The sequence below is a fragment of the Bombina bombina genome, chromosome 2 (genome assembly GCF_027579735.1).
Source record: "Bombina bombina isolate aBomBom1 chromosome 2, aBomBom1.pri, whole genome shotgun sequence".
Lineage (NCBI taxonomy): Eukaryota > Metazoa > Chordata > Amphibia > Anura > Bombinatoridae > Bombina > Bombina bombina.
The window spans coordinates 810842528-810859298 of NC_069500.1; the positions used below are offsets into that span (position 1 = coordinate 810842528).

The 16771-nt window shown below is 41.9% G+C and overlaps 1 protein-coding gene across 2 annotated transcripts in view; it reads right to left on the reverse strand.

Moving 5' to 3' along the window:
* The window catches only part of LONP1 (lon peptidase 1, mitochondrial), a 147459-nt gene that overhangs the window by 78285 nt on the left and 52403 nt on the right, over window positions 1–16771 (reverse strand). For both annotated transcript variants that reach the window (XM_053703032.1, XM_053703030.1), the window contains exons 10-11: window positions 13019–13197; window positions 4878–4965 (exon numbers count right to left, since the gene is read on the reverse strand). In XM_053703032.1, coding sequence (XP_053559007.1) covers window positions 4878–4965; window positions 13019–13197 — 267 coding nt within the window. The remainder of the gene's footprint in view (window positions 1–4877; window positions 4966–13018; window positions 13198–16771) is intronic.

A 16771-nucleotide genomic window follows, 5' to 3' on the forward strand; every position in this document is an offset into this window, starting at 1 on the left:
TTTATCACAACGGAAGCCGAGGCAAAAGTATCACATTTGTAGAATTTGGAAAAAGTATGCATAGAGGACCAAGTGTTAGCCTTGCAAATCTGTTCCACAGAAGCTTCATTTTTGAAAGCCCAAGAAGAGGAGACAGTCCTAGTGGAATGAACTGTAATTCTCTCAGGAGTTGCAAAACGAATTATAATTCTCAACCAGAAGGAAAAGAGAAGTAGCAGTAGCTTTCTGACCTTTACGCTTTCCTGAGAAACAAACAAACAGGGCAGAAGACTGGTGGAAATCCTTAGTCGCCTGTAGGTAGAATTTTAGAGCATGCACAACATCCAAGTTGTGCAACAGACGTTCCTTATGAGAAGAAGGATTAGGACAGAGAGAAGGAACAACAATTTCCTGATTAATATATTTCTATCCGAAATCACTTTAGGAAGAAACCCCAATTTCGTATGAAGAACCGCCTTATCCGCATGAAAGATAAGGTAAGGCGAATCACACTGCAAAGCCGAGAGTTCCGAGACTCTCAGAGCAGAAGAAATAGCAATAAGAAACAAAACCTTCCAAGATACCAACTTAATATTTATGGAATGCATTGGCTCAAACGAAGCTTGCTGCAGAACTTTAAGAACAAGATTAAGGCTCCACGGAGGAGCAACAGGTTTAAACACAGGTCTGATTCTGACCAGGGCCTGACAAAAAGATTGAACATCTGGCACATCCGCTAGACGCTTGTGTAACAAAATAGATAATGCAGAAATCTGGCCTTTCAGAGAACTGACTAACAATCATTTCTCCAGACCTTCCTGGAGAAAAAACAAAATTATAGGAATCCTAACTCTACTCCAAGAGTAGCCCTTTGATTCACATCAATTAAGGTATTTACACCATACCGTATGGTAAATTTTTCGAGTAACAGGCTTGCGAGCCTGCATCATGGTTTAAATGACCGACTCAGAAAATCCATGTTTAGACAGAACTAAGAGTTTATTCTCCAAGCAATCAGCATCAGAAAAACAAGATTTGGATGGAGGAATGACCCTGAGTTAGAAGATCCTTCTTCAGAGGCAACTTCCAAGGTGGAAGAGATGACATCTTCACTAGATCTGCATACTAGATCCTGCGAGGCCATGCAGGAGCTATTAGAATTACCAACGCTCTCTCCTGTTTGATACGAGCAATGACTCGTGGAAGAAGCGCAAACGGAGGAAACAGGTATGCTAGACCGAAATCCCAAGGAACCGCCAGAGCATCTATCAGGGTGGCTTGCGGATCTCTTGACCGTACCTTGGAAGTTTGGCGCTCTGCCGAGACGCCATCAGATCCAACTTTGGCACCCCACATTTGAGGGTTAACCTGGAGAACACCTCCGGATGGAGAGCCCACTCCCCGGGATGAAATGTCTGTCTGCTCAGGAAATCCCAGTTGTCCACTCCAGGAATGTGGATTGCAGATGGACAACAATTGTGAACTTCCGTCCACTGAATAATCCGTGCCACCTCCTTCATGGCCACTGAGGTGATGATGTCCAACTGGAACCTGAGAAACCGGGCTAAGGACAACTGAAGCCAAGCCATCCAAGCACTGTAAATAGCTCTCAACTCCAAGATGTTTATGGGGAGAGAAGACTCCTCACAAGTCCATAGACCCTGCGCCTTTAACCAGTCCCAGACTGGCAAGCTGGCGTCCGTGGTCACAATTACCCAGAAAGGTATCCGGAAGCATGTGCCCTGAGAATGCCACCACGGGAGAGAGAGTCTCTTGTCGACTAGTCTAGATCTATCCTCTGAGACCGATCCGAATGCCTCTCTTTTTACCTGGAATGCAGATAATCTTGAGAGGTGAAATCTACCCCTGGGAAGGAAAGTTATGAATTCTATTTTGTAACCCTGAGATACTATGTCCACAGCCCAAGGATCTGGGACATCTTGTATCCATACTTGACAAAACAGAGAAAGTCTGCCACCCACTTGATTCAATCCTGGACCAGGGGCAGACCCTTCATTCTGACTTAGACTCCGCTGCGGGTTTCTTAAGATTGCTTCCCCTTGTTCCAAGACTGATTGGGTTTCCAAGAAGACTTGGACTGTTCCTGCTTGGCAGAGGGAGAGAAAGACTTTCCTTTGAAGTTACGAAAGGAATGAAAATCACTTTGACGTCCTTTAAGTCTGTTCTTCTTGTCTTGTGGTAGAAAAGACCCATTTCCACTCGTAATATCAGAAATGATTTCTGCCAGACTAGTTCCAAACAAGGTTTTACCCTTGTAAGGAAGCGCCAGAAGCTTGGACTTGGAGGTAACATCAGCTGACCAAGATTTTAACCACAACGCCCTGCGGGCTAGGACAGTGAGGCCAGACATCTTGGCTCCCAGTCTAATAACTTGCATGTTAGCATCAGAAATAAAGGAATAATAGAAATAATCCTATCCTGGATCTCCTCCAACAAAGTCTCTACCAAAATTGATTCAGACAAGGCGTCGCACCAATAAGATGCGGCACTTGCTACTGTGGCAATACAAACTGCAGGTTGCCATTGAAGTCCTTGATGAAAATACATCTTTTTTCAAATAAGCATCCAGCTTCTTGTCCATGGGGTCCTTAAAAGGAGCAACTATCCTCTATATGGATCGTAGTTCTCTCAGCCAGAGTAGAAATAGCCCCTTCTACTTTAGGCACCGTGCGCCATGAATCTTTAATGACGTCAGCAACAAGAAACATCTTTTTAAAGATGGGAGATGGGGAGAAAGGAATCCCTGGTCTCTCCCATTCCTGTGAAATAATCTGTCACACGGTCTGGAACAGGAAACACTTCCACAGAGAAAGGAACATCATAGTATTTATTAAGTTTACTAGACTTCTTAGGGTTGACAACAACAGAAATATCAGAGTCGTCCAAAGTAGCTAATACCTCCTTTAACAGTACACAAAGGTGTTCAAGTTTAAATCTGAAGTTAACTTTTTCAGTATCAGATTAAGAAATTATACTGTCCGAATCTGAGATTTCACCCTCAGAGGCTACTGACATATCCTCCTCATCAGACTTATGAGGGAGGGCAACCTGCGTAGCAGTAGGTGGAACAGAAACCTTACTATCTGAATTTTTAATTTTCCTCTTGCGTTTTTCCAGTATAGAAAAAGTAGATAATGCTGCAGATACCGCAGAAGATACCTGTGCAGCAAAATCTGCAGGCAAATAAACTCCTCCAGGAGGCTAAGAGGAACTGCAGGGCACTGTATGTGACGCCATTGAGGCTTGGGGCGTTTGAGGAGAAAGCTGTGGCATTGCCTGAACAGCATCATCCTGAGAGACATTGGGCTCAAAGGGCAATATCTTAGTTTTACTCTCTATAGTTCTAGCTAGGCAAGCAGCATAAAATTGCATACACAAAAAAAAAAATCTGTGCCTCTAGGCATAATAGACATTTGTCATAAGCAACTGATTCTTGATCCATATCCATATAGAGCAAAAGAATTCCCCCCCCCCAAAAAAAAAGAAAGACGCTACTCCAGATTTGAAAGCGGAAGAGTGGGTCACATGACCATCCGGCCAAAGTAAATGCGCAGCAAAAATGTAAAGCGCGCGTACTGAAAACATGCTCAAAGAAGAAAATGCAGCTGCAAGCCCTCTAAAAAAATATCTAAGTGGGGTTGTTTAAAATATACAAAACATATCCCCATAAATGAGCCACAAATACAAATAAAGGCTTAACTTTAGCAGTCTCTACGTCACATTTCCCAGTGCTGCACCCTGCTAATAAATATCCTAAACAAAGGATATAACGTCCCAATTTTCTAAAAAGTTGCTGCTCAAACTTTATTAAGTGCACAGTCTCCAATACCTAGAAGACAAAAAAGGCACTTACCTGCAATCTAGCTGTCAGGCAGGACGACAGCTTACAAGGTGTGAGAGGACACATACTCCTCACAGAGACCTATAGAAAAAGAACAGAGTAACCCACTCTGGCTTTCTATAGCTAGGGCAGCAATATGTTAGAAAACAAAGTAAGGACTACCTCACAACTTCCTAACTGCTTAAAAGCAACCACTACTCTACTGAAGAGATTAACGTGGACTCAGCTAAACCCCAAATCCTTGCTTGCAGGGAAACTACCCAAAAAAGGAATTAATTTTTTCAGACACCAAACTTCACCACAGAGGCAAAGAGAATGACTGGGGATTATGGGTAGGGGAGTGACACTTAACAACTTTGCTGTGATGCTCTTTGCTTCCTCCTGCTGGCCAGGAGTGATATTCCCACTAGTAATTGGAATTACGTTGTGGACTCTCCATATCTTAGGAAAGAAATAGTGTAGATGGGGGAATTACATTAAATCAGGCTTTACCCCCAGCCGCTTGGGTAATGTCAGGATTACCCGGATTTCTGACTTTACCCGTAACACACACACACATTATATATATATATATATATATATATATATAAAAGTCCAGCACTCACTTACCTGGTACCTGGGCTTGTCCCATTTGTCTAAATGCAGTAACTAACCCTTCCATTTTTACTTTTAATCTTAGCTGAGAGCATGCAAGTGAGTGCTGGACTTTCTCTGTGTACTGTATTAATTTGTTTTGTAATCTTCCCTATGGTTCTTGCACCCAGAACTGTCTGGGGTTCACTGCCTGTGACTCTGGGGACAGCACAGCTTTCTGTGAGTGCCAGTGAGCACCCGGGGCTGAGCATGTTACAAGGTAATGGGATGTGTACCCGGTCCGGTCTGAGAGTGCAGTCCCCTTCCGTGTATTGTATGTACAGTATGTATATATATATGTGTGTGTGTTGTTATTCTGAGCACTGAAAACCCATCTGAAATGCCAACACTTAAAGGTCTCAGAAGAAATAATCATCAGGGTAAGTTTTACAACACATTTTACCTCATCAATAAGTATCAGAGGGTTCTCAGTCTTTGTCTTCTTTAGGCACTGAATGATTTTTCCTGGCATAGCACCAACATAGGTTCGCCTACCCAGAAAGAAAAAAGAAAGAATACGTAACATTTTAATTTTAGAATACTGAACTCCAATTCACATATGTGTTAGCGTTAACAGTAACTCATACTATAAAATATTTGATGAAACCTGGGACAGATAAAGTATTTAAAACAGATCAGGTTTGAACTATATTCCATTTTTCATTAATCTTATAACCAGTGATAGTGAGTCAGGATATACAAATCCAGATGAAGAAAGATACAACACAGGGATACAAATATAGACCAGTGTAATCATTTGCCCAATAAATCTCTCACAGGGAATGAAAAATTAAAACATTCTTTTCCTGAACCCATATGGAATCCAGATTTCTGCTTGTAACATCTTACCAGTTTGACAAATGGCTTTGCCTAGTAAACACGCTTGATGTTTTTTTTTATTCTTTAGTTTATCTTTTCTACAGAAACCCCCAAAAAAGTCATTTCATGTAATCATGCAAATTACTACGGCATTTAGTCAGTTTTCTTTACTACAGATAATGAGGTATAAGTAAGATGAGGCATCTGTTTAAATGGTTTCATGCTTAAAGGGAAGCTGCTGTTGCCTATTGTTTCCTACCTAAACGGAACATTTCAATACTAAAAGGGACATGAAATCCAAAACTTTATTCTTTCATGATTCAGACAGAAAAACGTAAATTATGCTTACCTGATAATTTAATTTCCATCTGTGGGAGGAGAGTCCACTGCTTCATTCATTACTTGTGGGAATTAAGAGCCTGGCCACCAGGAGGAGGCAAAGACACCCCAGCCAAAGGTTTAAATACCTCCCCCACTCCCTCATCCCCCAGTCATTCTGCCAAGGGAACAAGGAACAGTAGGAGAAATATCATGGTATAAATGGTGCAAGAAGGTTAATAATAAATTTAGGTCCGCCCACCGGAGAAACGGGCGGGTGCAGTGGATTCTCCTTCCACAGATGGAAATGAAATTATCAGGTAAGCATAATTTATGTTTTCCATCTTAATGGGAGGAGTCCACTGCTTCATTCATTACTTGTGGGAACAAACACCGAAGCTCTAGAGCAGCGGTCGCCAACCAGTGGTTCATGGACCACTGGTGGTCCACGAGAAGATGTTGGTGGTCCTTGACACCATCAAGCAGGAATTAATCTCCTCTGATCGTGTCACCCCTGTTGTGCCGCAATTCCCTACAGTGTCTGGCTGGACATCAGTGAAAACCAACGGAGGAGGAGTAAAATTACCATCTCCCTATACACGTTGCGTAGTACTGTGCAACTTGCGTAGCTTGATTGTATTTTAAACTCCTCCCATCCGGCGCTTCTCAGAGGAAGATGATTCCATTCTAAAGCTAGCAGAGGTTGGTATAGTCTTGGCTTGGAATAGTGGAATTAAAGTATATAAAAAGAAGAAAATCTTAAAAAAATTTTTTTCTCATATTTCATTTATTTTCTTCCCTTTACCTGTCTCTTTGTAGTATTTTTCCTTATTTCTTCAGATGGATTTACATCACTGTTTGTCTTCCTCCCCTCCATCTTCTTTTTTTTTAAATTAAATATAAATTATTTTTTAATTCTTATAATTTTTCTGCACTCAAAGCCATTCCACCTGAATTCCAGTAATTGCCATCCAGCAGATGAGCCATATCCCACCAGTATAATAGTAATTGCCAGTAACATCAGTCATGGTTAGCTCACATCCTTATTGAGAGTTTTCTGATATAAACATAATTTATGACTCTAATGTCTGTCCATGATCAGAATAAGTTTTGAATAATTCCTAACTGGGGAGGTGACTTGGAAGTCTTGTGGTCCTTTTAAACATAAATCTTTTCCCCCCCACTTTCTGCCTCTCTGTTTCCAGCTCAAAAGTTGTCACTCACCCTTCATCTGTCATTTGGAAGTATTCTCTCAGTTCTGTCAATTCCAAAAAATAATTCTGAAAAATGTGTAAATATATACATAGGAGCATATTTAACAATGTGCGAGCGGACATAATACGAAGTAGCGTACGTATCATGTCCGCTGCACATCGATAAATGCTGACAGAATACGCTATCGCCATTTATCATTGCACCAGCAGTTCTTGTGAACTGCTGGTGCAATGCCGCCCCCTGCAGATTCACGGTCAATCAGCAGCTAGAAGGGGTGTCAATCAACCCGATTGTATTCGTCTTTAGACCGCTGCTTCATAACTTCTGTTTCTGGCGAGCCTGAAGGCTCACAGGAAAAAAGGGACCTCAAGCTCCACGGAGCTTGATAAATATGCCCCATAATGTAAACTTAGCTATGGTTATACTAGTTATGTACAATATTTGTGTGTGTATATGTATATATATATATATATATATATATATATATATATATATATACATACATATATACACACACACATACATATACTGTACATTATACAGGTTTGTACCTTTAAATAATAAAAAAAAATGTTAGTGCTCCATGGGATTTAAAATTGTGAGTTTAGTGGTCCCTGAGGTCCAAAAGGTTGGCGACCTCTGCTCTAGAGGACACTGAATGAAAAAAACGGGAGGGTAAAAGGAGGCAGACCCTATACTGAGGGCACCACAGCCTGCAGAACCTCTCTCCCAAAAGCTGCTTCCGCCGAAGCAAAAACGTCAAAATTAATAAAATTTTGCAAAAGTATGCAAGGAAGACTAAGTGGCTGGCTTACAAATCTGCTCCATAGAAGCCTCATTCTTAAAGGCCCAAAGAGGCCACAGCTCTAGTTGAGTGAGCCGTAATCCTCTGAGGAGGCTTGTGTCCCGCTGTCTCATATGCCAGACGGATCATACTCCTCAACCAAAAAGATAGAGAGGTAGCAGAGGCCCTTTGCCCCCTGCGCTACCACGAATACACAACAAATAAAGACGAAGTCTGTCTGAACTCCGTGGCTTGAAGATAAAACTTCAAAGCCCAAACAACATCCAGATTATAAAGTAACCTCTCCTTCAAAGAAGAAAGGTTAGGACACAAAGAAGGAACTACTTTATCCCGATTGATGTTACGAATCAGCAAGGAAACCCAATCCAGTGCGAAGAACAGACTTATCAGCATGAAACACCAAGTAGGGAGGCTCACATTGCAAGGCCGCCAATTCAGAGGCTCTGCGTGCCGATGCAATAGTCAGTAATAATAGGACTTTCCATGAAAGAACCTTAATTTCAAGAGCATGCATAGGCTCAAACGGAGCCCTCTGTAAAACCTTAAGAACCAAGTTTAAGCTCCAAAGAGGAGCCGGGTTCCTGAAGACAGGCCTGATTCTAACCAGCGCCTGAACAAAGAACGGAATATCAGGAAGCTCAGCGAGCTTCTTATGCAACAGTTCAGATAAAGCCGAGATCTGTCCCCTCAGGGAAATAGCGGCAAGACCCTTAGCCAGACCGTTCCAGAGAAAGGCCAAAATCCTGGATACCCTGACTTTGTGCCATGGGTATCCTCGTTCCTCACACCAGGGCAAGTAGGTCCTCCACACCTTGTGGTAGATGCATTGAGTGACCAGCTTCCTGGCCTGAACGAGAGTGTCAATCACTTTTTCCGAAAATCCTCTCTTGGCTTAGACTAGTCGTTCAATCTCCACGTAGTCAGCCTCAGAGAATCGAGATTTTGATGTAGAAAAGGACCTTGAACCAGCATATCCCTGCGACAAGGTAACTTCCACGTCGGAGATGACTACATCGCCAACAGATCCGCAAACCACATCCTCCACGGTCACGACGGAGCAATCAGAATAGCCGAAGCTTGCTCCTGCTTGATGCGGGCCACTACCCGAGGTAGAAGAGGTAACGGTGGAAATATGTAAATTAGGCTGAAGTCCCAGGGTACCGCCAAAGCATCTATCAGTTCCGCCTGGGGATTCCTGGATCGTGACCCGTATCTGGGTAGCTTGCAATTGAGTCTGGACGCCATGAGATCTATCTCCGGTGTCCCCCATCTGTTGCAGATCTCCGTGAACATCTCAGGGTGGAGGGACCATTCCCTTGGATGAAACGTCTGTCTGCTCAAAAAAACGCTTCCCAGTTGTCCACACCCGGAATGTGGATCGCTGAGAGCAAACAATTGTGAGTCTCTGCCCAGTCCAGAATCCAAGATACTTCCCTCATGGCTAGGGAGCTTTTCGTTCCCCCCGATGGTTTATGTTAGCCACCAAGGTAATGTTGTCTGATTGGAATCTGAAGAATCGGGACTACATCAGAAGGGACCAAGCCGTTGAGTTCAAGAGCGTTGAATATCACTCAAAGTTCCAAAATATTTATTTGTAGACTCGACTCCATCTGCCCTGTGCCCTTCTGGCACCCCAAACAGCTCCCCATCCTGATAGACTTGCATCCGTGGTCACAATCAAAAAGGATGTCCCCTGATACAACAGTCCCGGTCGAGTCCACCAAGATAGGGACTCCCTCACTGGACTGGAGATATCTGTTAGGACAGATCTGAATGAACGCCGTTCCATTGTCTCAACATGCACAGCTGAAGAGGTCTTAAATGGAACAACATCTATGCTGGGTACCACGAGTCCAATCACCTCCATACACCTGGCCACAGATGTTCTGGAAGATGTCTGAAGAGCTAGACAGTTGGACGCAAGCTTGCAACGTCTCCGATCTGTCAAGAATATCTTCATGGCTGAAGAATCTATTATTGTACCCAGAAATTCCACCCTGTTGCTGGGGACCAATGAACTCTTTCCTTTGTTTATCTTCCACTCGTGAGATTGAAGGAGGAGAAGAGCTCTCGAGTGATTCTCCGCAAGACTGTAAGATAGAGCCTGGACCAGGATATCATCCAGATAAGGTGTTACTGCAATTCCTCTGGCTCTCGCTACTGCGAGTAGAACTCCCAGAACCTTTGTGAAGACTCTTGGGGCAGTCGCCAGACCAAATGGAAGGACCACAAGCTGGTCCAGGGAGACGAACCTTAGAAACTTGAAGTGATCCCTGTGGATTGGAACGTGAAGGTAGGCATCCTTCAGGTATATAGTGATGAATTGCCCCTCTTGTACCAGGGTAAAATGGACCTGATCGTCTCCATCTTGAACGATGGGAATGACAAGAACTTGTTTAAGGCCTTGAGGTCCAGAATTGGATGAAACCTGCCCTCCCAATAGCCCAGACCTCCTTCTGCCAGAGGAACCTGGGACAATTACTCCAAGAGATGAGAGATCCTTCACACACCCCAGACCTCTGGTCTTGAAGATATGTTTGACAGGAAGAATCTGCCTCTGGGCGGATAAGACTTGAAATCTATCCTGTAACCCTGGGATACGACCTCCAAAACCCAAGGGTCTATAACGTCTCTTCTCCAGGCCTCCGCAAAAAGAGATAGTCTGCCCCCTACATGATCCGATGACGGGGGCCGCCCCTTCATGCCGACTTGGATTCCTCAGGCTTCTTGTTCTGCTTGGACTTGCTCCAAGAGTTAGCTGGCTTCCAAGATCCCTTGGATTGCTCCGACTTAGCGGCAGGCTACTGGCGCTGAGACTTGTCCACACCAAAGGGACGAAAAGTAGATTCTTTTGGTTTAGCCCTCTTATCCTGAGACAAGAAGGCACCCTTACTACCCGTGACCGTAGAGATAATAGAATCCAGGCACAGGCCAAACAGAACCTTTCCCTTTAAAGAGAGGGAAAGCAAACAAGATTTAGAAGTGACCACACCTGCCACTGCGGCGACTGCCGCCGCCGGCTGAAAAACAAACCCAGTGAGTTGGAACATATTGTGCAACATGGACTCCATCTTTTTATCCATGGGTTCCTTGAACCAGGAGCTATCCTCTAGTGGAATAGTCATTCTCTTAACTAGTGTGGAGATAGCACCATCCACCGTAGGGACAGTTCGCCACAGATCAAGCTGCGCTTCTGGCACGGGGAAAAGCTTTTTAAAAAGAAGAAGAGGGGGGAAAAGGAGGATCCAAGTTTCTCCAATTCATTCTTAATAATGTTAGCCATTTTGACTGGAACCGGGAATGCCTGGGGCACTACCCTGTCCTCGTAGACTCTATCAAGTTTAGAAATTGAAGGTTCCTCCGGTAGTTTCGGATCTGGACCTCCAACGTAGCAAGTGCCTCTTTTAGCAGATAGCGCAAATGCTCCATCTTAAACTTAAAATCAGGCTCCTCCACAGACGGAGGCCTAGAAGTAGCCGATTCCGTTCCTCTGATAATTCGGAGTTATCCTCCTCAGCTGATAATCTGTTTGAGACATCCAGTGGAGTTGAAGACCCGGAGACGGATAGCAGTGCAGTACCTTCCGCTTGCGCTTAGTAGGGAGAGGCATCGCATTTATGGCCGCAGAAACCGCCGTCTCTAATTGATTGGCGAAGTCTGGAGGTCAAAGGGCCCCTCCCGCAGGAGGATTAGTAGTGCCCTGGGGAACTGCTTGTGTAATCGGAGATGAATGCAGGGAACGCACCTCGTGGGGCGGAGAACCCTCAGAGGTGGACGGCTCAGTCGTACTAAATATTTTATTTGGAAATAGTAATATTGTCAAAGCATGTGGAACATAGTTACATTGGCGGTTCGCCTGGATCCTCCTCAATATACACAGTTAATGGGTTTAGAAAAAGAGGGAGTATCCTCTAACATATCAAAGTCCTCCATAGCTTGCGCCTTTATTACGGACTTGATAAAAAAATAAATGGCACCTTTATATCCCAATGGCCGGGGCACTCACCACCTCCTATGACCCGGACTACAAGAAACAGCTTTCGTCTCCTCCGAACGCAGGTCGAGAAAGAGGAAGTTCTAGGGGCCACACCCGGTCACATGGCATGCCATGCAGGACCGCCCCTGCACTTGAGAGGACGACGAGCCAAAAAAGCCTGCCTCAATTTCTCTCTATGAACTGTGTTCCACACTGACAAGAGCCTCATCTCACACAAATGCAGTAGCAAACACAATAAATAATATTATGCATAATATTCCCCTTGTTCAACAGCCCCCTTCTGAGGGTATTACCTTAAACTCTATAAAGATAAAAGGAACCACACTGTGACCCTGTCTTCATGCGTTATCAAATATGTATATAAATGAAACGATCTTACCAGAATCAACGCCGTGGAACAGGAACACGGCCCTTAAAAAATGACAGGGTAGTAGCATTGCTCCTGACATGGACTAGAGAGAAGAAAAACAGGCAGCGAAACTAGTTAATGCCGATTGCTAATGGAGCTGTTAAACTGAGTCTGGATGGTTTCACAGAAAGATTCTCCCTGCATCTCCGGACTCTAACATTCACCCATGCTCTCACTGAGAGACTGACAGGACTACTTAAAACTCCAGTCCCATTTTGAAGAGTACGACCCTCCATAAGAGACTACTCCGAATCTTCCGACACTTCTCTGCTAACCTCCTGTGACAAAAGGCAAAGAATGACTGGGGGATGAGGGAAGTGGGGGAGGTATTTAAGCCTTTTTGCTGGGGTGTCTTTGCCTCCTCCTGGTGGCCAGGTTCTTAATTCCCACAAGTAATAAATGAAGCAGTGGACTCTCCTCCCATTAAGCTGGAAATGTGATTTTCCGATTTGCTTCTATTATCCAAATTGCATAATTCTTTATGTTTTGTTGAAATGCATATCTAGGTAGGCTCAGGAGCAGCAATGCATTACTGGGAGCTAGCTGCTGATTGGTGGCTGCACAAAAATGCCTCTTTTTATTGGTTCACCAGATGTCATCAGATAGCTCCCAGTAGTGCATAGCTGTTCATTCAATAAAGGATACCAAGATAATGAAGTTAATTGGATAAAAGAAGTAAATTGGAAATTTGTTTAAAATAAGATCTGACTCATGAAATATTTTTGGGGGGTTTTATGTCCCTTTAAGTTACAACTGAAACAGAGAATTAAAACTCTGACAATAGTATGTGTTTGTATAGTATCAACATCCCAATAGCTTTATCACTGATCATTTATTATCTCTAACAAGTGTATTTTACTGGTCCATAGAAACAGGTAGAGTGTTAATAAAACAATATATTGTCAAACACAAACACGTTGGTTCAACAACAAGCATGTCACAGTCAGAACATCTTTTTTGTGTATTATATGGGTTAATTACCTGTGACCTTTGATCTCTGCAACATCTGTCATACCTCCCACACTGAAGCGAAAGTATTCCCTGTTTAGGGCATGAGCAATAGAACGAGCAATACTGGTCTTCCCCACACCAGGGGGGCCATAGAAACAGAGGATCTTGCCTTGGGTGCTTCCACGTAACTGGCTCACAGCTATGAACTCCTGTCGACAATGTGGTCAAAATTAGCACTTTTTTATCCTAAAACCACACTCTATACACACATAAATAAATAGATAAAAAATGTCAGCTATATGGTGAGGTATATTATAGAAGTCAAGGTTTTTTTTTTACTATGGGGTAGATTTATCAAGCTACGGCAGACATATGCATCGGGTAGACATATCAAGCTAACGCATACATATGCGTCGCTGTCAGACGCAGTTCGCCACTGGCGGGCTGAATTCCGATGCTGGAATTCAACATTGCACAAGAACACAATTTTGCGCTCTTGTGCAACGCCGGCCCCTGCCCGCAAACAGCCAAGCACATGCAGACAGGAGCTCACCTTGTGAGAACCTGAAGTCGGGGGGGGGGGGGGGGGGGGGGGCGAAGCCTTTGATAAATCGACCCCTTAGTGGTCAAGTGGACAGATTTAAGGTGTGCTTTTTTTTTTCTTCAAAGAAGATAAAAAAAAATGTGTTACAAAGTGGCTGTTATTTCATTATGTAAATCGAGGAATCATAAAACATGAATACTTATACAAACGTAGCATAACTGTATCATTAACTCAGCATATAATTGAAAGTTGCACACCTACCGTACCCTTAAAAGGGACATGGGAGTCAAAATTAAACTTTGACACAGATAGAGCGTACAATATGTAATAAGTTTGCAATATGAAATGGCTTTTTTAAAAAGTACAGAAACACCTTTTAAAGTTCAAATATTACACATTTGGGTCTTTATGATTTATGCATAATGCATACAATTGATTGACCCGTATTATATATATCTGAGGAACGAGTGAATGCCCCGAAACGTCATGTAATAAAAGTTGTTTGGTGTGTTAAATTGATAGAGTGCAATTGTATGTGCGGATATTTAAAGGGACAGTCTACTCCAGAATTTTTATTGTTTAAAAAGATAGATAACCCCTTTATTACCCATTCCCCAGGTTTGAATAACCAACATGGTTATATTAATATGCTTTTTACCCCTCTGATTATCTTGTATCAAAGCCTCTGCAGACTGCCTCCTTATTTCAGTTCTTTTGACAAACTTGCATTTTAGCCAATTAGTGCTGACTCCTAGGTAACTCAATGCAAGTAAACACAATGTTATCTATATGGCACACAGGAACTAGCATAGGGCACTGTAGCTGTAGAAAAACTATCAAAATGCACTGAGATAAGAGGTGGCCGTCAAAATTAGTATATGAGTCTACCTAGGTTTAGCTTACCAAGAGAACAAAGCAAATTTGATAAAAGTAAATTGTTTAAAATTGCATTCCCTATCTGAATCATGAAAGTTTCTTTGACAAGACTGTGCCTTTAACATTGGTGGACTAGTAGTCTTTTAAAAGGGACATTATATACTACATTTTTCTTTGCATAAATGTTTTGTAGATGATCCATTTATATAGCCTATACAGTTTTTTTTTTAATGTATAGTTTTGATTTTATTTAAATAACATTGCTCTGATTTTCAGACTCCTAACCAAGCCCCAAAGTTTTAGGAGAATACCGATGTACCCCAAGGCAGAACATACAGTGATGTGAGATGTCATCGCAGAAAATGCAGCATGTCTGCAGAAAGAACAGGACACATGCAGGAACTGTTAGCGCTTTAACTTTGTAGTGCTGCTCCACATTAGACAGTTCTCTTCAAACAGAGCTGTGCTCTGGCTGCACTGTGTCAATTTTCCTTAACACAGTGCATCCAGGGCAAAGTGCTGTTTGAAGTGAGCAGTCAAATATGCAGTAGCGCTGCAAAGCAGCAGCACATTGCTTGTTGACTGGCTCTCAGATATTTCCCAGTCTGTTTATTCTAAATGTAAGAGCACTGCATCTTTTTATTACTACATTTCTATGTTAGACCAGGAGAAAAGGAAACAGATTTATTAAAATTTCTTTTGTTGTATGCAGCTAATTTGCAATGCAATTTTCAACTACTGCACTATATATAAATCATTCAAAATTGCTTTATTCTTCAGTTAACCAACACACTGGAATTGAACTGGTGCCTTAGTGTAACTGTCTAATTTAAAATTGAATTTTATTTAAAAATGACCTGCAGAAAAATTTTCACTAAAAAAAAATCTCATCGCAGAAAGTAAAGAAAAGTTCTGCCTCCGGGCTGATGTATACCTACACCAGCTTGCTCCTGTTTGTGTAAAGAGTGTCTGCTTTTTTGCTATAGAACCACTTGCAGTGGGTGTTCCAGCTATCCTTTTCAACAGAGCTAAACTGGGATCTTCTAAGTAAGTTTTTAAAGGGTTTTATACTGGATTTTTAGATCAGTATCTGGGCATATTATTCTTTATAGTAGTGTATATTACATGCAGTTAAATGAAAATTGTATACTGTCCCTTTAACCTCTGACTACCATAAACTAGTCCCTGGCGGGTAATAAATTGCAGAGGACAAATACAAAATTTCGCCTTCTCCCTATCTAACATTTAGTGGAGTAGTAACTTTTTAAAATTGCATGATCTGTCTGAATCATTAAAGGAAAAAATTGGGTTTCATGTCTTTTTAACAGCAAGAGAGTAACCTCTTTATAAAGATCAATTGTGTAAAAGCATGCATTTGATTTTAAATCAGTTTGAACAGCTTTAGTTAAACCTTTCTTAATGGAAACCCCCCATAATGTTACCGCATATGCGCTATTTTGTCATTAAAGGGACATAATACTCATATGCTAAATAACTTGAAAGTGATGCAGCATAACTGTAAAAAGTTCTATGCAAAAAAGGAAGATATTTTACCTCACAATTTCCTCAGCTCACCAGAGTAAGTGTTCTGTAAAAAGTTATTTCAGTTACTGCCCAGCTGCAGGTGTGTGTATATATATATATATATATATATATATATATATATATATATATATATATATATATATATATATATATATATATATATATATATATATATATATATTTATAGTAAAGGAAGGAAGAAAAGAACAGCAGCCAATCGGCATCAACAGTGCTGAGGTCATGAACTCTTTTACTGTGATCTCATGAGATTTCATAGTAAACTTCCTTAAACTGAATAGGGAAAAAACATGAGTGCGCTCCCTTTCAAGTCCCGGGACAGGCATACTGATTTGCTGCTTAAAGACCTTTACAATGGTGTGTGAATACTTAGGACATTTTGAGGTAAAATATCTTCCTCTTTTACATAGAGATGATCAGGTGATATTTTCTAGTCAGCTTTTTACAGCTATGCCACATCACTTTCAAGTGTTTTAACATTTGGGTATCATGTCCCTTTAAGTTTAATATCCTTTGCTACAAACATAATGAAAAAATATAATAAAAATAAGTAGAGAATAATATGTTCTGCATGAGCGATGAGCCACCCTGAAGGAGGATGACACTAGCACGTGTCTTAAAGTATAAAGTTTACTCTGCAGCCAAAGTGTTTAAATGCGTCCAGTTTGCTTTTAGACTGATTACAATTCCATGCATGAGCCAGTACTTATTTAATTCTAAACTGTTTATTTTTTACATTCCCATTTGGTGCTTACACATTTGTTTGGGGATCCAGCTGTTATCACTTTTAAAGACGTTTG